The following is a 24,487-nucleotide window of genomic DNA, read 5'->3' on the forward strand; positions in this document are numbered from 1 at the left end:
ACTGTAATTCATCTGGTAAGGGATAGTGAAGTGAGTAACTGATTATCCCCATCAGATTTCTGACTGATCAAGGCAGGCTGATGAGCAGACATGACAGTGTGCTGGGGGTGCTTCTACCTTAAAGACGCCTGCTGCAGAGGGGTTGTTGGACACCTCCATAGGAGTGACCTCTTCTCTCTTCACGAGGGGCATCATGGGGGCCAGCAAGGCACTGTCCAAGGTGCAGTTGGTATTCTGTATGACTGCAGGGGTAAGACCAAGAAGTGACCTTACAACAACCTCACATCAATCAATCAAGTGTATGTTTTCCTTTCTTGGAAGCTGTTACAACACATATTTCAGTTTTCTTTGGCCAAGATGTAATGTAATGTAATGAATTGCCTTGCTCCTGCCAATAACCAATATAATCAACATAACTTAAAAATCATATTTTTGTTATGTATTGTACGTAACATACAATTATGTTAATTCAGACAGGCATACCTTTCATTTGCTCTTCAAAAGAGCAGGGTTTAGCCGGAGATGGTGCCTCTTTCTTCACGGACACATCCACAGCTTTCGCTGCAGGAAACACACGGGACACCACGGTCACATGCACGTACACAGCCAATCATCGCATTAAGAGCATCCCATCCAGCTTTCTCATTGGTTGCCATTTTTCTGAAATGCTTTTAGCATTTTGGGGTCAAGATACCAAATTAAGAGCGTGGATATAAAAACATTCTTACAGCTCGGACAGGGCTGCAGTGGCAAGGGGTGACTTTCGAGAAGAGAACTATCAATGGCATTACTAGATATGTACTGACTACACATTATAGTGACAACACTATCTGGTTGCCATTGGATACTCCCTTAAGGACCAAGTCAATAATTAAGTCAACACCTAATCCCATGTCAGTGTGGGATAACAGCAGCCCCTTGTTAAAAAAAACATTCCATGACATACAATCTGGCAGAAGTTTAATGTGATAAAAATGAAACCTAATTCCTCTTATAACATATTGAATGAATATAAAGCAGGAACAGAATAGGCACTGACTGATGATTCCTGTATCAGGTTTTTGCCGTGAAAAGGCAGAGGATCCCAAGGGGAAGATTAACGCTTCCCGGTTTTGTGTCATTGTTTTACGTCCATTCATGCCAATTTCCCCCCAGACTACTCGGCTTTCGTGTTTTCTCTGTTGCTGGGTAAACTGTATTATACGGCTGTATTATATACACCTATGTGCCTCGCTTTTTAAGTTGCTCTGGATGTGAGCACCTGCCAAATGAATAAACCGAATAGGTGGGAGTAATTAGGTGTCCTCCGTCACGTGCTGATCCTGTAAGAACAACTGACTGATTTACAGCGGTAGCTCGAGCATCACCTCTGTCCTAATGTGATCTATCTGAGAGGTGCAGAAATGGATAGCTTTAACCATAGTGTGAGGAAGCTTGCCCGTGTTCATTTAAACTCACCATCCGCATTACATTCACGTTTGTACAAGCACGCCCAACACTTTGACCACGCCTGACTTCCTCTCATAAGCTTAATTGAGGATCATCTAAATGAGCCTTATCTGCAGCTGTGCACTGCTGAGGACCTCTAGTCTGAAAAAGCCTGATTAGAATTTAGCCCCAGGTGTGCGCGTCCCTGACAAGGGAGCTGAACAGTGGCGTCGTGACAGGAAAGCAAACGCATCTTAGAGGTAAATGTTTATGATGGTCGAGAAGATCAAGATCAGCTCTGGAAGCACTAAAGACTGCATGCCCTAAAGACGGACTAGTGACCTGGTTCTGGTACTCAGTGCACCTAAACAGGAAAAAGCATGGACTTCATTCTGGAACAGTGCAGTAGAAGTGCACAGTCTTGATTCTAGAGCAGTGGAATAGGAGAGCACAGACGTCATTCTAGAGCAGCGGAACAGGAGAGCACGCAGATGATTCTAGAGCGGTGGAACAGGAGAGAACGTGGACTTCATTCTAGTGTGGTGGAACAGGAGCGAAGACAGACCTGGCTCCGGGGTGTAGGTGAAAGGCTGCACATCGTGGGACCTCCCAGCGTTGGTCATCACGTAGATCCCCACAGACACAGGGGAAGTGATGGCCAAGTTCTGATACGGAGGGACTTTCACAATAAGATGATTCTGAATCAGAAAAACAAAACAGAAACATGGACTCACTTTAGCAAGCCTGTACTTTCCCTTTAGTCCTGGGTTTTAATGGCAAGCACACACAGCACTCTGCACTTTCCAGTTTCCTCAGAAAATGAGGTAACACAATACAAGGCAGAACAGACAGATGTACTCTGAACAACTTATGAGCACTGTGCTTTTTCAAATCTTGATATACCATCAACTTTACGCTACGGAGGCTTCCCGGTAAGAAAGGGTGCGGCTGTGGTTTATGGGTAAGCCAATTTCGGGAAACCAGTCTGTACTCATGACAGCTCAGCGTTAGAAAATGTGAATGAATGTTTAAGCATATATCCCAGATATCCCATTCACTGCCTCAGGCAGGGATTTGAAATGGTCTGGTGAGCTCTTGGTCTGGGTCCAGTCACTGTGTGCGTGTGTGCCTGTGTGCGTGTGTGTGTGTGTGTGTGTGTCATCAGGTCACAGCATAATGGAACTAATCAAAACCCTGAATTAATCACATTTGAGGGCGATTACACTGGAATCCTGCGTGGAATTAAGGAGGCTGCGCTTGTCTTCATTTGTGGAAAGGGACGTGGATGAGCTACTCGATCAGGAGAAAGATAACATGTGCGCAACGTCGTACCTGATGAAAGAGTTCCATGTCGATCTCGGCCTCCGCCTTCCAAGATTTCTCATCTGAAACAACAATGGAAACAGTCGTCACCTGGGCAATGCAGCGCATCAAACAGACAAACTCTGAAAAAGCCTCTCAAGCGGCAAGTCTACCGAACTGCATCCGGAAAACAGAAAGCCCAAGCTGTGACAGTCAGCGTCTGGGAGACCGGAGCGCCTCCTGGTCTGTGGGCGTACCTGACGGGTTTTCCTGAAACATGACTTTGGTTCCCTTGAGGAAGTTCTTCCCGATGAGGAAGACCTCCTCGCCTCCCTTTACGGAGCAGATGTGCAGGCTCTTCTTCAGGATCTCCGGGATGCCTGCGGGCTGGGCTGTGGACAGAGGCGAGAGGGGACATCAGCAACCTCCCGCCAAACGCCCCAGACCACCGGCAGGGAATGGACACACCACAGAAAGACACTGACAGCAAAGTGAGGCTCCATGGACGCCACCATGTGTTATCAGAACCTCACTCATGTCAACTACTCATAATGTTTTGTTACTCAATTAGTTCATACAAGTGAGTTATTGTCGGTACACAACAGCTCCACCCATCATGAGGCCTGGCTCTCCCAGCAATACATTAACAACAGAAACAGATAGAGAGACACAGAAACACACACGTTAATATTATTATTCATTTGCTGGGCAGATACCTTAATCCACTACATTTGTAACTGCAGCTCATATTTGTAAATACTTCTACAGTGAAACACGACACACTCTGGACTACAGACGGAACGAGGAGCCTCGCTGGGCCGAACGGCCTGCTCTCCTCATTAACGTTCAAGACAGGGCTTGAAAACGATGCCTTTATGCAGCTGCATATTCACAGAGGCAATTATTTCAAGTACTTGCTCTAAGTGCTCATTTCAAGTGCTTCAGTGAAGTACTCTGCTCAAGAGCACAACAGCTGGGCCCCACCTGGGATCTGGCCCTTCTGGGAAAGAGCCCAGTTCCTGTCTGCCACACCACGCTGCTGCCCTGGCTATGAGCAAGGCTGTCAATGTACAAAGGTTAATAAGCCTGGGATGGATTATGAACGTGTCAGACTCCGTGCTACTGAAAACCAGTCACTTCTGTAGCTCTGGCACAAGCTGACTGTGCTTCCTGCACCTCTCTCTGTATCAGTGAAGAAGGGAAAAACACCGCTTCAGGTACTTTCCTTGGAAAGTCTGATACACAGATTCGTGTGGGCTCAGCCAGCAACGGTTAGGCCACTATGCCCTAACCCCCAATCAAAAAAAACTGAGCGCTCACTTTAAGCTAAAACAGAGTAGCAAATGGCAAAGAAAATTCCTAAGCAACTGGCTGATTTTAAGGCCTTTTATGAGATGTGAGAGCACTTATGCTGACAGTCTGAAGTTCAGTATCTTCGAAACAACAAATTCCTTCAGGCTTGATGGGGTCACATTCCTTATTACACATAAATTATTTGAATCTTGGTGTGTCAAGATGCTAGTCTCCATTTATATGCAGATCACACTAATGTGTTATGCTGGTACCACTTGAATGTGCTTTAAGAAATGTCCAAACAGCATTTAGCACTGTACAGTTAAATGTACTTAAATTGAGGTTTATTTAAATGCTTAAATGCTGTGATCAATCTGCAGGTTTTTACTCTTGAATCTACTAAACATGTTTAAAGTTATAAACACCTGTATAGCTAGATACTGATTTGACTGTGCATAGTTAATGGAGACATATTCAAATTAAAGCTGGGTTTCTACTTATGACGCAAATCATGTTCTTCATCTTGGGTGAGGAAAAAATAATTTCCTGCACTTTCCATTCGACACTTGATCACTGTGATATAATCTACATGCATACACCAACCTTATATCTGTATCTGTTAGATATTCTTATCGTGGGGCTCAAAGATTCATAGCAGATTGTTAACCCTTTACTGCCTGCTATAATTCTGGTTCGTCTTCCTTAACAATTCAGACTATGCAACTGGTACATTTTCATGTACAAAGTGGTTACTGGCAAACCACCCTCCTATTCGACAAATGTCATTTAATTGTATGTATACACTGTACTTGAAATTCTCTATCCTTTCTAATGTTCTAAGCATCTTGTACTTGAAATTCTCTATCCTTTCTAATGTTCTAAGGGTCTGAACTGATCTTGGGAAGAAGGCATTGCAATACTTTGCACTTGGTCCGGAAGCAGGGTAGAGGTTAAAGGTTAAAACTGGATATATTCATACCACTGGATGCTTGTGAAATTACATTGTGAAATATGTCGCAGGAGAAGCACACGTGTTTCTGATTCATCCAGGTGGAATTCAGGCTGTCATGTCATGTTGCAAGACTCCCTTAAGTGTTGCAAGCGATTGCATCTTGCTGTCAGCTACTGATTTTTACAGTGAGTTTCAAGTTGATTGTTGTCCTTTTGTATGCAAATATGAATTCTTTAGCCACCTTATTGGCCAGACATACAGTGTAAAGGAGATGCTTCATCTCAACCAATATGCATGATTAAATAAAGGTTAAATAATAATATAAAAATGACAGTGGTGCTGTAGGTACTGTACCTACATGACCATAAAAGCATTATGCGAGCGGACACATTAGCGTTGGAAATGCAGCACAGTCTGAGCTGTTCCAGGCTTTGCTGGAAGCAGCTGAGTGCGCTGAGTGGATGCTTCCCGTTTGTGATGTCACAGCCATCACTACATTCCATTCAGCTGCATGCATTTCCATACGGATAGGCCTCCACTGTCTTACAGTAATCTGATTACATAAGCTACACAGAACCCGCACATGCGACAGGTTACAACACAGACGAGTCAATGCAATGCCGAGCACTACTGTAGAATCTATATAAGGCAGACACTGATGGCCTTCCCTCAAAACTAACAGCCTACGGAAAAAAAAGTTAAACGACTGTTCTTAAACTCACTATGCAGCCCTGCTTGTATCCTGAGGGGATCCAAAAGAATGCCTGCAGTCCAAACCAATTGCTCAGCACACAAATTACTTATTTCTGGGAAAAGGGGAGGTATTATGGTCAGGAGAAAATAGAAAAATTTAACTCTGATTGCTCTGCCTGGAAGTGAGGTCACTGGCAGAGACCACATTCGAGCTCGATTCCTTGTAAACGGCCGAGTTCCTGATTGAGTGTGTTAAGCTTCAAAACACTTAAGATGTTATGACTATCGCTGTCGATTCGAGTTGTTGTCAAAGCCGTGGGGCGCGAAACAGCACCATACTGTCCCCTGAGAGTGCCCCTTTCTCATGGACCCCCGAAATGCCAGAGGGAGCTATAAACAGGATCAAGCCTATTATTACTATGCCCTCTCCGAGCCTCTTGGCAGCCTGTGATTCGGCAGGAGGAGACAGATCCCGCTTAGGAGATTCCTATTTTTATTAACTGACCAGAAATGCCCCACGGTCAGATTTCACTTTGTGTGAACAATAGAAAACCGCGCGTCTACACCCCACCGCCCCCGCCTCTCTGCAGAGCCAGTTTCCCATACCATTGGCAAACAATGCTTGAAGGATTTCTTGTGCCCGTGAGCAGTTTTTCCTGTTTGTGTGGGAATGGCACACACAGGCTTGCCGTGTTTACGGCCGCGCTGGGAATCGTCGTTTTCCGCACGGTAAGACAATGATTACTGAAAAAGCAATCAGTCGCGGCAAAGGCAATATAGCGAGGATTGTTGCAGGTATTTGCACACCGAGCCATGTCAATATTTATTACAGCCCATGCCCTCACATGATCTAATATAACAACGGGGAGCTTAAGTTACACAATGTCCGTAAGACTCAAATCCGACTAATCCGGCCAATAACAACATTGCCATGGTATGTCCACTCACCATATCTGCTGCTCTATATCTGCACACACACAGACACACTCACTCACACTCACTCACACTCACTCACACTCACTCACTCACACTCACTCACACTCACTCACACTCACTCACTCACACTCACTCACTCACACACACTCACTCACACACACTCACTCACACACACTCACACACACTCACACACACTCACACACACTCACACACACTCACACACACACACACAGAGCCGACATTCTTTAAAAAATAAACCCTGGCTAATTATTAAAACATATATAATGGTTGATACTAAATCTCAGTCAAAAATCCAATTAGCAAGCCATCTAGGTGACCTAAAAAAACACACGTATAAACATTTAAAAAAAAAAAAAAAAAAAAAAAAAACTGTATAAAGGTATGTAGGTCATGTCTAAAAGCAGCTTTTCTGGGCCCGATTTTACTCTCCGCTTTGTGAATGGTTGGAAAAAAAGACGTCTTTGTTCGCTCGCCTGCCTTGTGTCGCACACTGGGCGGCGCAAACCCCGCCACTGACATAGTAGCGCAAACACTCCCAGTGGCCTGTCTAAACTAGCAGCGAGGTAGCGAAAAAGCCATGGCGGCAGCAGCAGCCAAGCAGGGCTCGGGGCCGGGGCCGGAGCCGGAGCGAGACGCCCATTTCCAGCCGCTGGCTCTCAATGACCAAATCTCTGGTTGATACAAAAATGTACTCTCCACGCACAAGCCAAACATAGCGTGACCCTGACTGCTGAGGCCGTCTCCAATTCCCATCACTGCGTGGCTTTGTGAGAGAAGTCGTTTCATCGGTTTGCAAACAATGGAAATGCAATGCTAGCCCCACATAGGCTGGAGATGTTTAACTATTACTGATACCGGGCTACACCCCTACGGTCCTGTAGGGCCACATTACTATCATTTAGCAGACACTCTTACCCAGAGCAACTTAGATGATAGTTTTATCCATTTATACAGCTGGATAGCTACCCGGGCAATTGTGGGTTGAGTACCTTGCCAAAGGGTACAGCAGCAATGCCCCAGCAGAGCAGACCGGCAACCTTTCGTTTACAAGCCCTGCTCCCTACCACTACTCCACACTGCTGCCCCTATTCTCTGGCGTCTCCACTCCAAGAGTGAAGACTTCACAGGACAGGCCGCGAACGACTCCATTTCAAATGGCGCGCCTCTCTGAATCATAACGTGCCCTTCAGGCATTCCCAATTACAGTGACTGAAATAATGATCCCAGGCACCAACCAAGAGACTATGAGCCCAAGCGATTTAGCGAGACAATATTAGTCAGCCGAAGATAAAAAGACTGTCCAGAGAGGTGTTAGTATTGTTGGCACACAAGCTCCAAAGCTAAACCTCCTTCTTCTCCTTTATACTGCAATAACATTAGGTGCTAATATCCCTTCCTGTAATCCACAGCTACTCAGCAAAACAGTGTTGCTTACTCCCCATTTCTGCTGAAGCCAGGGACAGAGTCAATTGGCCAAGGAACCTTTTTCTCAGTTTCCCACTGTTTTTGTGGAATCAGATCCAACTGTGGAGTTACGGCCCCACAACCTATCTGCTGCTGGCTTTGTTTCAAGCAAGCTGGGGGCAGGATTTTCGAAGCGCATAACAACATTTAGTCAATATTCAGTGAAGCGTGGCACGCTATCTTAACTATCAGACGACCATACCTCCACCCTCTCTGTTGCAGTATAAGTGTGGGACAGTCATGGCCATTTGCATCATTTCACAGTTTTAAAGATTATGACCACCTACACTTTTGCATTCCAACCAGGCACTTGACCACTTGACTTAAACATATCATATATCTTACTTCACTAACACAGCACCCCTCCTCATTTACATTTACATTTATTCATTTGGCGGACACTTATATCCAAACCGACTTACAAGTGAGGCAGAGTACAACACAAGCACAAAGCCATAAAAGACCGGCAGCGTTGGCGGTTTAACCTGAAGTAGGCAATATGCCAGACTGCAGCCCTGTACCAGCAGAGCTGATAGAGCTCTAACCCCCCCCCCCCGGTTTCACTGCTGATATAACGTGGGGAGAGATCGAGGCCTGTGAGGAGCGAGAGGGCCACTCACTGCAGAGGATGGGAGATGACGGGGTCTGCAGGGTGAGAACGGACCCGTCGGAGCGGGGGATGTTGACCCGGAACACCAGCCTGGCCCGCGTGCTCTTCTTCTTGGAGCCGGCCACCCCGATGCGGGCCTCCACGTCAGCATTCCTGAGCTTCAGAATGCCCACGCAATCCACCCTGGGGAGAAACGCAGCGTTCATTCAGTGCGTACTGGCCTCTTTCCCCCACACTGAACCCTTTCCCCCTCCTCCCACCCCCCTTACAGCCCGTAAAGGTACAAACAGCTTTTTCAGTACAGTAAATATTCTCATAACACTGATGCAGCATTGCCACGTAAGATGCACACAATATTCCCACACTTGGGACAAAGGGGTTGCACCTGTGCAAGCCAAAAGGCAAACATTTTCCAGGTGTTTTGGACCAAAAGGCGTGCCAGTTTGTCTCTGCGTGGGTTAATCTGGCTGGACTTCAATCGTATTGACCTCACTGCAGGATCCAATCAGATGCAGCCTGAGCAGCTCCATGGGTGTGTGTGTGTGTGTGTGTGTGTGTGCGTGCATGCGTGCGGTTGGCGGGTCCTTACGCGAGGGTCATGTTGCTGCTGGGGTCCAGGGACACCTCGATGACGGTCGTGCCCTCGATGTCCACCTCCTTGCAGGCCGTGGTGTTGCGGCCGGTCACCCTGCAGGCCTGGTAGAACCCATGCGGCTTGACCCGCCCCGTGTCGTTACCCACGAACACCTGCAGGACCACTGGCTCCTTCACACCCTCCAGCTGTGGATACAAGAGGCCCGCGCTGTTGATCCAGAGGAACTACCTGCACCTCAACCTCAGCTCAACAGCATTCCGCACATTCATGGCTCACAAGTCAGCTGCAATGCCCATCATTTACCCAAATCCCTTCTTCTGCAGACAGCCTGTGTTTAAGTTATTTTGTTTGCCTCCAATCAATTGCGCTCCAGAGAAACAGAGTGAACATGAAAGGCGCACGTCACGTGACTTAAGTAGGTGGGTTGCAGAGGAGCGGTTCAATAGACAATGCGCTCATGGGAAAAGCAGTCAATATTGACTCGTGAATCAGTACACGAGATAACTTTCAATTCGTTGGGCAATGTTTGGACGCTGTCACAGAGCCCACAATCTGATGAAAGGACTAAAGTTACAATCAGTTCCAACAACAACGTCATAAACTCAAGACATTGCCACTTCCTCTGCGGTATGCTTACAGCAATAACAGGAAAGCATTTCAGACACTGAAACATCAGCGTCTTCGCTGACCCCCGGGTGCCAATCAACATGTTGGAACGCAAATCATTTCTCCTATTTCCGCGCGAAGCCATTGACTCAAAACAAAAAGAAAAAAAAAACAAAAAAAACAGCCGAGCAGCAGTAATACAGTAATACATTTTCTGCGTGCTTCGTTTTTCACAAGGGGGGGGGGGAATGAGAACTTATCTGGAGGTGATAGGTTGCGTCACCTTGTGTAATGCTGGGGCAGTTACAGACTTGTGCACTTACTCGTTAAAGAACCGTTTCGCAACGGCATGTTGCTAGTGGTGTTGGCAGGCAGACAGATAAGGGTGTGGATAATAAAAGGGGGGGGGTGGGGGGTGTTTGGCACTGTCTACAAACAGTGCGGCGGTGGCTGTGCGGGGGCCGGCTGTTTGCTGTTTGATTTGGGCCTACCTTGACGGTGGGGAAGCCCTGCTGCGTGCGATCCTTCACCGAGCCGCGGCTGCCCTCTGTCAGGTATCGCGCCCGGTGCTGAGTCTCGGGCTGCACCAGGATCTTCAGCTCCTTCCCCTCGGCCTTGGTGGGGTACTGACCCGACAGCGTCCCGCCTTTCTGACTGGCCGCTTGCGGGCCATCCGCTGAGCTGCCGGACAAAAAAAAAAAAGCAATACACTTCAAACTCCGATACAGGGGCTGACAATCTCCTTATAAAGCTATCAACCTGCTGAAACATCACCCCAAAACACATTTGTGAACGGTCTACATTTTTGGGACACAATAACTTCAACACCTCTGCATGTTTTCCAGGGTTTTGAGCAACTTGAGTCCTAAGGGATTCAATCTTTTCTGGATGTGCTTAAGATTTTCTGATTTTTCATGCAGCAGTGTAATACAGTATAACAAAATGCCGAAGGGCAGAAAGGCAGCTGTAGGCTGGCTTTGTGGTCATTGTGCAGAGGATATTCTAGGTGTCTGACAGGAAGTGATCTCACTGCCATGCTCCTGGCTATAGCTATGGCCTCAGGACATATTTGTATAAGGGATATCTGTAATGTCCAGTCTGATCCATACCCAGGAGCTGCCAGGGGCTTGGCTGGCCACAGACCGTCCTTAATGGCGCCACCACCTGGGTCGGCGCCTCAGACAGCCGGGCTCTGGGTCATTTATTCACTAAGAGGCACAATCAGCTCAGGGCCTGGCACCGTGCCACCTCACCGTAGCAGGGGGCCTGTCGGGACCTAGAAACGGTCCACTACGTGTCAGGGTTCCAGCCGGGATGTGACCCCAAGCGACAGGACGGAGGAGTCATAAAACCAAAGAACCGCAGAGTCTGAGTTGATGCAGTTCAGTTTTCAATTTACTGCCTGTGACTAACGACAGCGACATTTAGCTCTGGTTTAGAGGGCCTGCAAGAGATGAGATAATCAGAGGCTCAGAAGTAAAGTATTCACGCGCTATCTCCTGATTCAATCTGGGCCCCTGTTTCAGCGCTTTCCAGAGATGGTCAGCGAGATTCAGGAGAGCTAATCACTGCTAGTGCCGTCCCTTCCTGTCCCTCCCTCACCTCTGATCTGTCCATTCTTCTAAAAGGCGAGAAGGAAACGCTGCGGCCAAAGATAGATTGGTACATTTGGTTTCTCTGGAACGTTCTCGATCAAATTCTGCCAACCCCTTTTTTGGTTCACAACCAAGCGTTGCATGATCAGCTTCCTGGAATTTCATATCCTGTTTGTAAAAGTGAAACTGCGTTCTGAAGAAGAGCGTTCTAAAGACGACCATCACAGGAATGGTGAGACTCTCTCCTCCACCCTTCCCACTAAACATTCACAGATGCCCTTCTGAGCTGCTGGCCTGCCTGGTGTCACGCACTGGGCAGGTGCTCTGTGCTTTACTGTGGGTCTGCTCTGAAGCGAGACGCACCTCCACCCAAGAGCCTTTTTAGCACTCGACATTGGACACCATATAGAGGGAAAGAACAAAGAGCGCTCTTCTGCAAACCATTCTTCCACTTTTTACGATAAAAAGCATCCTTTTCACGGGTCCTCTTTTCGGGTTCTTTTCACGGTTCGTGTTAGCACGCTTGTGCAATCTTGCTTGGACATGGACGCCCTCCAAAAGGAAGTACACAGAACAGGAACTAATGAGCACTTCCCCTTCCCCGAGCGGGTACCTCAAGCACCCACCTTCCTTTGGGACAGGCCTTGCTGTCTGGGCCCAGCTGGGACAGGACGAAGTGCGGCCCCTTGGCGCTGTCGGCGTCGAAGACGTCCATGCTGGCCTCCTCGGCCGGGACGGGCTTGGGCCCGGGCCGCTGGCGCGGGGTGCGTTTGCGGGACTTGCGGGGCACCTCGGTGTTGTCGTTGTAGGAGCTGGAGCTCATGAGGCTGAAGTTGGAGGCCGAGTCGTCCATCCAGATGCTATTGCTCTGCTCCGAGTCCTGCAGCGGCTCGTCCTGGCAGGACATGCGGCTGTCGTCGAACAGGTCCTCGGGCGGGGGTGAGATGTTCAGCACCGTCCGCCGCTTGGAGGGGGTCGTCTGGTGCTGCTGCTGCTGCTGCTGCTGGGCCGCCCCTCCTCCTCCTCCTCCTCCCACAGCTCCTGCCCCTCCTCCAGTGCCGCCGGACCTGCTACCACCGCCACCACCGCCGCTGGCTCCTGCGCCGGCGCCCGCCAGCTTTCCCTCCACGCCGAGCATTTCCGCCACCCCTCGGATACTTACCCCCTCCCCAGCGGAGCTGCTGTTGTGAACGCAGGCCCGGTCAGTGACTGAGGTAGAGGACTGCATGGTGGGGCTGGAAGAGGCAGGTAAAGCACTGCGAGGACCTCCCATGGACATAGAAGAGGATGTGGAGGTGGCATCTGTGGTGTGTACAATTGGACAGTAAATAAAGGCTTCCCCACCAGCATTGGCTAGCAGTCCCATTCAAGCAGCGAAATTTGAGCATGATTGGGTCTTTTTTTTTTTTTCTTTTTGTCTTTTGTTTGTTTTGTTCTTTTTTGTCTCCCAATTTTAAATTCAGGTTTTTTTTTTTTGTTTTGTTTTGCATCATAAGTGGTCTGTGTGAGTGTGTGTGTATGCGTGTTTGTATGTGTGGGTGTGTTTGCACTTTGTTTGTTTGAGATGGAATATGTGCAATTGGGAAAAAAAGGTGTGTTCAACGTTTTGTGATTGAAGTCCAGTTTGCATTTAAAAAAAAGAAAAGTTGCCTCATAAGCTGTAAAAATGTGCCGAATGTTTCAGATTAAAAAAAAATGTACTTAAAAAATATACTTAATGAAATGAAAGTTGATGAAAAAAATCACTATTAAAAATGAGGCTTTTATTGTTATGAGTTTATATTTGAGTATTTTTTTATTTGAACAAAACAACTGTATAAATATTTAAAAGTCAATTCTTTACCTAGGATGTTCAGACCGAATGAAGATTATCATGTGTCAGATGCTGCATGCCAATTGGAGGTTTTCTCTTACAGGTTCAGACAATTTAGTTGGGACTGAGCGTAGCCATAGAAACAAAATAAACAAGCTTCTGACCTATGAAGCAGAGAACTGCAGACCATTTTATATGCAGACACTCCCTGCTTCAGAGGGAACTTCCTGGAATAAAAATGAGACAACGAATGAGCAACAAAAGCTGGTCATTCAAGTTTTTTTTTTTTGGTAAAGGAAATTAAACAAAAAAAATCAAATCAAATAAAATTAAAACCAAATTTTGTGAAAATGGAACTGTGCGTTCAAAAGCTCCGCGGGGGCCTATCACCCTGTCCCGCCATATGCAGTTTGCTAGTTGTCTCCATCCCACTGCTGACCCCAGTGGGCACATGGCAGCAAAGGTTGACAACGTTTCGAAAGCATTCCCATAGGGATCAGGTGCTGAATGCAGGTTAAGGTAGTGGGGGGAGTGGGGGGGTTACCAAGCCGTAAATGAGACAGAATGGAGGTAAGGCTGTTGGGGGGGGGGAGATTGGGGGGTTTTGTGAAAGCTGTACTTCTTACACTAACCCTCAGGCTTTCGCATTTTTCCTTTACAGGTCATGCATCCTATGCCATTCACGGTTAATGCTTTATGTTCTCCCAAGGTCAACACGTGCACGACCTCGGCATTAGCGCTCCGGTCGTAAAATAACTATTTCAAAGCTGTTCAAAATAACCCGCAGTCGTTTCCGAGGTGCGCCTGAGAGACGACCTGTTGCTGCTAACTGAGGCGAGTAAAAGAAGAAGCTGGGGAAACGCTTAACAACACGTTAACAACACGACAAAGTGGCGGCGCCTCTCTGGGTGTCAGAGAAGCAGCGGTCTGTGAGGCGGCTGCATCGATTACTCAGAGTAGTTTCAGTCGGAGCGTGAGGCAGAGCTACCGTACAGCAAGCTTCCCTCCCAGCTGTCGGACGCACCGACCCCAACGCGGACGGAGGAGACGGGGGTGTGGGCCGATCCAGAGAGGACCCTCGATGCTAGACCCACGTCAGGGCTTGCCTTTAATGGAAAGACAGGGGCCTGGCGCCTGCATCAGCGGCCCCCATGTAAACAGCTCTTTTTTTGGTAACTTAAAGAAGTGTGGCACCAAAGATCACAGGAATGCCAGACTGAGGATATGAAAAAAACAGACCCTGAGATCTGAAAGGCATCCTTTAACTACAGTTTATAACTCAGGCATCTCACTTCACTAGTTCACTGACCACTTCATCCCCACTAATGTTTGGCCAGGGTTCGACTCCTCTGGGAGACGGTAAAAGGAAGCTCTTTTTATTCTGCTAAGGAGCTGCTGCACGGCATAACCGTAAATGCAGATACATTAATAATAGCAACCAGGTTTCCAGGCAACAGCAACAGAGGTTGCTGGCTCACAAGAACAGGTAAAAGCATAATAACTATATATCAAAACTGGATAAATCACATTTGTGCAAATGAGAACTTTATCGCTGCCTCAAGTGGGAATGTCATAACATTGAAATGTGAGCATCTCTCGCCAATGCAAAGCATTGTCTAGTTCTCGCTGTTCTTACAATCTTTCCGATATGACATGCTTCACATATGAGAAAAATAACGCCATAAAGACGCAGGATATGAAAGCCTCGTACGCAGTTTGCTTTGCAGTATCTCAGTGCTTCTCATCACCTCTTCAAAGGGGTTTTCATTTCGCCAAGAAGCAAAAGTTATTGCTCCTCAATAAGCCATTGGTAGCACATTAAAGCAAACGCTGCTCTGAGAACGAATGCATGCCAATGTGTGTTTTGCATTTCGAAATGCATGACATGGTTGAAAATGGAGGAGAATGGATATGATCCAGAGCCCTGATGGATTGTGGGAACCTCTACACAATGTCCTAAAAGAGCTGACAATGGGATGGAACAGAATGGAACAGCTCTTCCTTTACTGTACAGCCCAAATCACTCTTTATCATTAGGGGTTATTATAGGGCATGGTTTCAGAACCGCATCCTGCTGCTGCCTTATGGTGCCCTAATTAGACTGAAATGTCAGGATGCCATGAGATCTTATCGAGGTGTATAGATTTCCAAACAAGCACAGTATGTCTCCCTACCAAAGGTTCACCCTGTAACTGCAAAACATCGCGGGCTGCAACAGTTGGTTTTCCTCTCTTAATGGCAGTACATGGAAAACTGTCTGCTGTTACACATGACAGAAACACAAATGAGACAAAGACAAAGCAGGACATGTTTTACGTGACAGGTGAGGCAGGGAAGAGCTGAACTGAGCAGAACCTGTCGAATGATGCATTGCATTGCAGAGAGGACGGAAGCAGAGAGGGAACTGAGGGGGGGGGGGGGGTTTCACCGATGTACAAGAATGCTTTCAAACTGCCACCAAATCCACCAGCGAGGAGACATGGGACCCTACCGCCCTGAGCCTCTGTACCTTTAAGATGCCCCTGTGAACACAACCAGGCGGAGAGTTCAAAGGAGTGGGTTTAGTCTGTGAGTGAGCTAGGAAAATTAAAGACAGCCACCCATTTCGTTATCTTGTTATTTCACATAAAACTTAAGCCAAAAGCCAAAAGTACGCAGTAAGACCCTTGTACCTCAGGACAAACTATGGCACCCACAGATTGCCATTGTTTTTAGTAATTTTATTTTATTTATCTATTTATTATTAATGCATTGTTGTGTTGAATGGCATTCAAGCCCAGTTACATGTGCTCATGTGCAGCCAATCAGACAGACAGACTGGCACTTGCTTCTTATAGGCACAGTGGCCGCTAATGAAGGCCGGGATCATTTCTTTTCAACAGCCTTAAGTTTCATTCCTGCTCCAAGACAGGCTCAAACGACACCGGTTCTGCTCTGGTGACACCCTAGCTCCCCTCCCGTGGTGGGACAAACTGTGAAACGCAGCTTTACTCCCTGTGTGGGCACTGTACGGAGAGCGATCGGACGCACAGACAGACGGCCAGACGGAGGTTCTCGTTATTTGAGCGGGGGCGCCAGAGGGGGCTCCGCCCACGTGCTGCCGTAACCGCAGTTCTTCCCCCAACCGTGCACTCCCCACCCCCCCCAACGGACCCGAAACGTCACTCCTCCGAGCAACACCAAACGCGCCGGATGAACTAGTTCCATTTTCACACTTTTCAGATCCCACCCTCAAAAAACAAAACTGAAATAAAACAGACAACAAGAAAAAAAAAAACAAAAAGTAAAACAGTGCAGTGGTACTGAGAAACTGAGGGATTAGTTTTATACAGTTTAAAAAAAAAAGATTAAACAAATCGGAGTTTGAAGTCTGTTTTTCTTTCAGACAAACATTAAGGAGTATGCTCATCATGCAAAAATAAAATAAATACAATGATAAAGTAAAATATTTTAAATAAATTTGAGAAGAGCAGCAAACTTTGCACTCAAAAACAGAAAGCGGAACCACAGTGAGTACTTTGCAGCCACTTTGAGCATCCTGTCCCACTACTGTCTAGCACCCTTGCAGTAGGGTGTGAGCCCTACAATAAAGCTGCTCTGATTTGGTTCACTGTTTAAAAAAAAAAAAAGGCTGGGGCGGGAGCTCTTACAAAAAAAGAAAAAAGAAGATTCTAAGCTTGGTTGAACATAGTGATCGTATTATAATCCCTCTCTATTGTTCTCAGGTTCTCTGCTCCTGCTTAGGTCTCTCTCATCTCTTTGTTGTGGCCTTACAGCCTGTCCCAGGGCAACAATAGGCCGAGGAGGTGAGCTTCTCTTATTCAGATGGAGCTCTGCGGGACTCAGCAAAAATGACCAAAAATCTGACGTATAGAACTTGACACCAACTTGCATAAATCTAAATCGTGTCATGGCTTTAACAGAAAAGGGCTGCTGGGCAATGAGGAAAAAGCCATTTTCAAATATTGTCTGATCCCCCCCCCCCACATATTTCATACCTACTGCACGGCTAGACAGGTGTAGGCAGATATAATACTTATGGAATTCTATCATACAAGGCATCAATGATTTTAGTTTTTGTCCCCAAATAAATGCCAAAAATAATCTAAATAAATACGGGCATGAGGGACCAGATGTCCCTGACAAAGGACAGGGAGCAGAGAGATTTTGACTGTTCTGGCACACGTAGCTAAGCCCCTGACTGTGGAAATGGTGCCTTAGCGCTCTCTCTCACTCTCTCTCTCTCCCTCTGCGTTTTTAAGGCCCCCGGTTCCCCTGGTCCCCACAGGTACGGCTGCGCGGGTTCCGCTGAGCGCTGGAGCAGCAGCCAGGTGCCGGTGACTAACGCAGGAGGGCCCGCCGAGCGTGGGCGGGGATCTCGTCTCTTTATCCGGCGCCTGAATAATTGAATCAGGAAGCCCGGTTTATTATAGCGGAGTGGCGTCTCACTCCAGGAAGTGGAGCTTAGGGCCGACAGTGAGCAAATCCCCTTTTCAGATCCTTCCCTTTTTTTTCCATGTTCCCTTCGCCTCTTTGTCTGTCATTGCTGCACAGGGGAGGGGAAAGCCCTCGCTCATTGTCCTTCTTTTAGCTCCCTTCTCACTGGAGGTAATGTGAAAGGTGACACATGCACCTCTTTCACTGGACCAACTGGGCAATTCCTCTGCCTGTTTTTAGAAGGGAAAGATGGCCTCAGATATATATATATTTTTTTTTCCAAAACAGAGAAAGATAATCTTCCTGCAATCCAGGCCCAAATCAAAATCACCCAGGAGTTAAGAGCAAATTAGAAAAGCATTAGACAGCTTGTTAAACACTTTGTTTGTTTCTTATATTTTCTTATATTTCTTATATTTATATATGTTAATTTCTTATAAATTCATTCTGTGTTTCTGTTTGTTTCACAGACTTCAAACCTAACATTAGTATTTGAGCATATTCTATCCAATTCGGCTGAATAACGTCATCACCACATGTTCATTCTTGCCTGGGACATAGTGTGAGCTTATAGACTACAGTATATATGGGAAAAAAACCTTATGTAGGTAACAATGCTTAACTGAAACGATATACTTATATCAGTTGATGAGAGCCACAAATTAGCAGTGCAGTAAGAGATTCAGAGACTGCTGCACTTTCCTTTCTTTGCTGGAGGTTTAAAGACCTCCAACATGAGAGAAAATTGCCTGTTTCACGTCATGATCAAGGTGGACCATTGTACTTGTACATTCATGAATTTGGCCTGCTGTTTCAGAGAGAAAATCTCTTTTACTGGATCAGGGTCGTTGCATAAGCGACTTCACATCAAAATGGCGGACTTCCTAAAATTATCGCAAGACACCAACTAAATTCAAGGTAGCACTGAACATCTACTGTATTTCTGCCACAGTCCAGAGTTGAAGCAGTGCAACTAAGCTCAACATCCAAACAGAGCTGCCAAAACTAGGGGCTTCAAGCTTAACTGTTCTGTGGAGGTGACATGCCAGTACATAAAATTGCAATTGCAACTGTTTATCCTACCAAAGGCAGACATGTCACGCAAATAACGTGTAATGTTTGCGATGTCCACAAAGACTACCTATAAAGATACTGATCAGTGAGCTGTTTTCTGAGAGAGATAGCATGGCATTATGGGTAGAGGACTGGACTTTAAACCAAAGGGTGGCAGATCCCAGGTCAGTCACTGCCATGATATCCTTGAGCAAGTTAACTTAACCCGACCAGATTCAGGCAAACATCCAGTGACCTAAACAGAGAATGGGTCGAGTGTCAGTTATGTATTTCAGAGGATGAGAGCTTCTTCCTCAGCAAAATGAATAATGTAATGTCTCAGTGAGGAAACGGTTTAAAGGGAGGGGGCAGGGCCTCAAACAAAGAAAGACCTTCATGTTACTTGGATTGTGAGTCTGCCATTTAAGAAAGAACAGCATTGTGTGTGTCCTTTCAGCTGGCTCTTAAAAGCAGGATCAGTGGGGACACCCTTAACACATCAGTGCCTGAAAGGAGTAGCGGGGGGGGGGATTGGGGAAGAGTAGGGGGGGTGTTAAGATTTAAGAGCACGAAAAAAAGCAGAGAGGGAAAGACTAAAAGCCACCAGTCATATAAAGCACAGATCAAAGTCAATTCTCATGGAAGGTCAGTGGGGGGAAAAAAGAGTGGAAAAAAGTGTCCTTTACAACTCATGACCCCTTCAAATTTTGTTCATGCTTTTTTATGTTCAGATTTTTGGCTGAGGTTTAAATAGTTCATTGAATTTGTTCTTTTTTCATGGCAAGATTAGATATTAAGAACATTATGCAGTTCTGAGGAAAGTTTCCACTAAGATTAAATGAAAGGGACATTCTGTCTAGAGAGGAACTTGTAAAACCCAATAACCTAAAAGGTTCTAGTACATTTCAGCTCCAATTGGTTTCAACACTAAAAAAACAATTCTAAGCTCAATGTGGCTGCAAACTACATATTCTCCAATTTTAGGTTTACCAAGGGCTGTTGGCAAAATGTAAAGGCAAGAAAGTAGAGGCTTGCATTTCCCAGGTGGTCATTAACAGTGTCCCAGCAGGTGGAAGCAATAGGTTACATGGTCAAATGAGAGACTGGCCCCCAAAAGTGTGAAGACAGACAGGCAGACTGAACGAACCCACCAGCATCCCATGATCCAAGTGCCGCTAGACCAACACAGCGGTGGCCAACAGAAGTAGAAACAGGATACTCTAGCTGATGGTAAGGCTTTGAGGCAGACAGAAGTGAACTGTACATACATTAAATTAGGAATTTAATATACTAATTAAAAAAAATCAGCTCTGTTACTTTTAGATGTGCCTCTCTGGGACTGTGAGACCCAAGCCTCTGTCTGCACTACGGGACTGTCCAGAACTACATTTCCCAGAAGCCCTTTGCCTGCACCTGCAGAACGGGGGGATGGCTAGGCCCAATGAGGCTCCCCTCTGGCAGAAAGCACTGCCTGCCTAACAGCCCTGACACTGTGCACTGTGTTCCATACCGCCCTCTCAAATGCAGACTCCAGTTTCAAAGCTTCAGAAAATAAAAAGTCTTTTGAATAACAATAAAAAGGAAAAGAAAACAAAACAGAATTATTTTAAAAAAATTCAATGCAATTTTACAAACAAGAAGTCTAAAAGTTAGACCGACCTACACGGTACCCTGGGTGAGATTTGATGGGTTAAGTGTCTCTGGGACTAAATGTCTTCACTACTGATAGACAGACACTGTCACACAACCCACCACCAGGCCTGTTTCTGATGGGCGGAGCTAGAATGCAAGTCAAGTGTATTAATAGCAAAAACAACTCGCATCCCAGCAACAAGAAAGCAATTCACTGTCACTGTGCATTTCCACTGCATTCTCAAAACAAAGGATTAGCCTTATGCAGTTAAATTATTAACTACAACCTAAGCATACACAACTTTTCCTAAAAAAATGCAAATGCAATACATTTTTTTTTTCTAGATGAACTAAAACCATTCCACATAGTATTGTTGGTTGTCCCTTTTGATGTGATTGTCTTGATGGTGATGTGTTTATGGTCTGGCTGTGTTGTGAAAATGTGGAGCTTGCGACATATATAAAAGCAATTTCTCTGGTAACTCATGCAACAAACCTTGTTTGCAGAACTAAAAGTCTGATTCCTCCTGGCACCTCTACCTGACACCAGCCAACCCCGATCCTGTAAAAGGAGGGTGGGAGAGATGGCTGCATGGCCTGGGCAGGGGAGGGGGCAAGGTCTGACGTGGCCCTGACACAAACTGGGCCCGACGGGGTGTCAAAGGGGGCCAAAAAATCTCCGGGGGGGGGGGGGCAACGGAGACGGTCTCCACGACAACGGAGCCCTTCCCCCTTTTCGCTAGCGGGCGACCCCGGGCCCAAGGGTGGGGGGCAGCGTTCGCCTATGAATCTGCCCGCAGAAAAGCACCCGTCCCACAAACAGAGTGACGGAATCCGCCTCTACGCGGGACACACCACTCTCAACGCCCCCCCCCCCCCCCCCCCCCCCATCCCTTTCACCCCTCCCCCCAGGGCCCAGCCTCACCACCCTCTCCACTATTTTTGGGTTTGTTTTCTTTACGTTTATTTCAGTAAACCGTTTACCAAAGCATCGACTGAAAGGCAAAAGAGAGAGTTGACTCAAGACAACATCAATAATTCATGCTCACTTCAGACTTATAGACTTATAAATAGAAATCAACAACATGTTGCATCAATTGGAAAAAAAGGGCAGTGGGAAAGCCAACTAGGAATGTATAAAAAAAAAGAAAATAAAAAACAAAAAAAACAAATAAAATATGTATGGCCCACAGTTTATGAAGAGCAGAGGACAGGGGAGAAGCAGATGCTTGTAATCGGCACGGGAGGCTACCAGCACTTCTACACAGCTATAGAGCCATTTCTCAGGAGCGAGCAAGCGAACGGCCAGGGCGGGGGGGGGGGCGGGATGGGGTGGAGCAGAAAGCCTGTTCTATGAAGGGCAGGGTTAGAGAGTGAAGAAGCAGGGAGCAGAGGAGGGAGAGCCTGGGATAAGCTACGCAGCAGGGGCACTGGGAGACGGCTCAGGCGAAGCCATGTAGAGCAGCCTTTGGAAAAAAAAAAAATAAGGAGAAAAGGCCAGTAGGGGCGGAGGGTGCAGGCGCCGGTGGGCGAGGGTTTGCAGACACACAAACCCCGAGGCAGCCCAAGGAGCAGCGGACACAGCAACAGCCTCTGCGAAGAGGCGGTTTTATCTTTTCGGCAAAAGCTCTCTGACAAACAGAGGGGCAGACCAGAGTCCGAGAGCGAGGGTTGGGGAGTGGAGGGGCACGGGGGGGTGAACGACTGCATGGCAGTGGGTAGTGGGCTGAGCTCAGGCAGTTGGCCCGTCAAATTGGTGTGGTGAAAAGCTGGGCCAGACAGAGGAGACCTCAAGCAATATCAGAACTTCCCCTGGGCCCCTCCCCCCTCCTTCCCCACAGCTGCCTAGAACAGCTACAGAACAGCTACAGTGATAAACAGTGATAGTCTTCCTCTCTAAAGGACTAGAGAGACATAAACGAGCTCCAAACAACTGTCACACCAACAGCTTTGTAATGAAAGCCATACATACAGTACGATTGTTCGAGTCTTGGATTTTTTTTTTTCTTTTCTCTTTTTGAGCGGGGGGGCGGGGGTAAAAACAACAAAAAAAAAAAAAGAAAGTTAAAAAAAAAATAAATAAAAGAAGAGGAAACAGCCAGAGGAGGTAAGGCCAATTTGCAGTGAAACCTGCAAGTCCCCAATTAAAATTCATTTAAACTGAAAAATACTTCACCTTCCTTCAGCTGCAGCCAGAATGTCCCGCCTCGTCAGAGGGATGCAATTGGCTGCTGTTAGGTACTGATGTCCAAAGGCAACAGACTTCTGGTTCTACTGAAACTCACTCTAAACCTGGGCGCTTTAATAAGGGGCAGAGTAAGAAAACTAAAGTGAATGGCATTTTGAATTTTCATATTGCACTCAAAAAACTGAACTAAAAAAAAAACAAAAAAACGTGTGGGTTCCTGTCCTCTCCTTATTACTTTTCGTGTTTGTTTAATCTCCCCTTTCGGATACCAAAACATGTAGCATCAGAGATGGTAAAGGGGGGAACTGGTTCAACCCACCGATTGTAATAAAATGCAAGTGTTACATGTAAATGTTTTGCTTTAAAGCAATTATTAATACTTGCAAATATATATATTTTTTGAACATTACTTCATTGTTTACTTTTAGACGTATATAAACTCTACTGTGTGAATACATGTTTGATTAAAAGATCTGAGCAGAAAAAAGCAATTTAAACTAATTCATATTGACTTTAAAATAAAGAAGTGGCAACTGACAAAATTTGCTGCAAACACATGTGAGTAAACAGTTAGTGATATATCATGTATTTTGGTGTTTGTTTTTCTCAAGATATCACTCATAGTTTGACAGATTTGGATCACAAACAATGTTTTTTGTGAGCAGTACCGAAATGGTTTTTTGCTTCTACTTTCGTCAGCTCAAACAGTTTGTTAGAATGAAATGTATCTTTTACAAACTGGGAATGTCGCAAGGTTCCATAAAGCGTGGGCCAATTACAATTGCGAAATTCGTGACGGTGGTCTGGCTTTCCCAGAACTCAATCAATATTATTTGTTTGATTTTATTTCTTTTTTTTTTTTTTTTTTTTTTTTTTAGCCAGTTGGTTTACCCCCAAAATGACTGTGGCCCGCCGCGTTCATGACCGCAGGGGCGGACTCTCAATAAAAAAAAAAACAAAAAAACAAAAAAAAATTGCTTGGGGATTCCTGGGCCGTGTGTCCCCAGAGACGGTGGACTCCGTGCAGGAAGAAATTGTTCCAAGAGGAAAATGGTTTCCTTAGACTCCAACTGCAAGGCACAGTGTTCGCATCAGGGATCAGACCGAGAGACGTGGGCTTCTCCTTCTGCTCTTTACAAAAGCTAACGCGCTAAAGCTAAAATCGTCACCTGGGTGCAGGTGCGTTAAAATGCAGAAAATGTAGAAAATGCAGATGCAGGTTTGTTCTTTTGTTACGATCAATGCCCTGATGTGAACACTGTTTGTACATCTCTGTTCTGTCCTACTCTGAATACCTGGTCCCTGCCTCTGATCCGCCTTCAGATCGTGTGCTCATGGTGAAATACACATATACACATGCTTTCATTTCTGCTGTACTGAAACATATTAAAAGCATGAACCCAGTGTCTCCTATGTACCACACTCAGTCAAGCCGCCTTAATAGAAGTTAAAAAGGGGCTTCCTAGAGATGGTTGCTGCTTTATTTGCTTTGGAGCTTCGACCATCCTGACCAAGGCTAAACAGGAAACTCATGAACAGTCAGGCACACATAGGGTGCTCACTTGACCAGCCATTGGCCTGTAGTATTCACTGTGGAGAAATGACATAACCCAAAATAAAGACAAGATAAAGAAAAATACACACCTGGTAACACTGCTCATCAACAGAACTGATAGCAAAGTGTATTTGTTTTCATTATTTTCCTCATAAATGGGTAAATGACCCAATGGCCAGGTGTACACTGTATTCATGCAGGACTGAGGAGAAGGAGAGGAAAAGGCAGGAGCAGAATCACTCACTGCACGCAGCCTCCTGATTGATATTCAGTCATTTAGAAATATATATGAACATATATTTCCATGTATGCAC

General features: G+C 46.2%; 1 protein-coding gene across 1 annotated transcript in view; it reads right to left on the reverse strand.

The window, feature by feature from the left end:
* Positions 1–24,487, reverse strand: part of LOC118787935 (nuclear factor of activated T-cells 5-like) — a 56,155-nt gene that overhangs the window by 5,512 nt on the left and 26,156 nt on the right. The window contains 9 exon segments of the mRNA XM_036543712.1: positions 118–242; positions 484–561; positions 1,994–2,126; positions 2,761–2,813; positions 2,988–3,122; positions 8,710–8,882; positions 9,289–9,479; positions 10,392–10,581; positions 12,122–12,797. Of these exon segments, the coding sequence (XP_036399605.1) occupies positions 118–242; positions 484–561; positions 1,994–2,126; positions 2,761–2,813; positions 2,988–3,122; positions 8,710–8,882; positions 9,289–9,479; positions 10,392–10,581; positions 12,122–12,797 (1,754 nt within the window).

The sequence above is a fragment of the Megalops cyprinoides genome, chromosome 13 (genome assembly GCF_013368585.1).
Source record: "Megalops cyprinoides isolate fMegCyp1 chromosome 13, fMegCyp1.pri, whole genome shotgun sequence".
In the NCBI taxonomy this organism is placed as follows: domain Eukaryota; kingdom Metazoa; phylum Chordata; class Actinopteri; order Elopiformes; family Megalopidae; genus Megalops; species Megalops cyprinoides.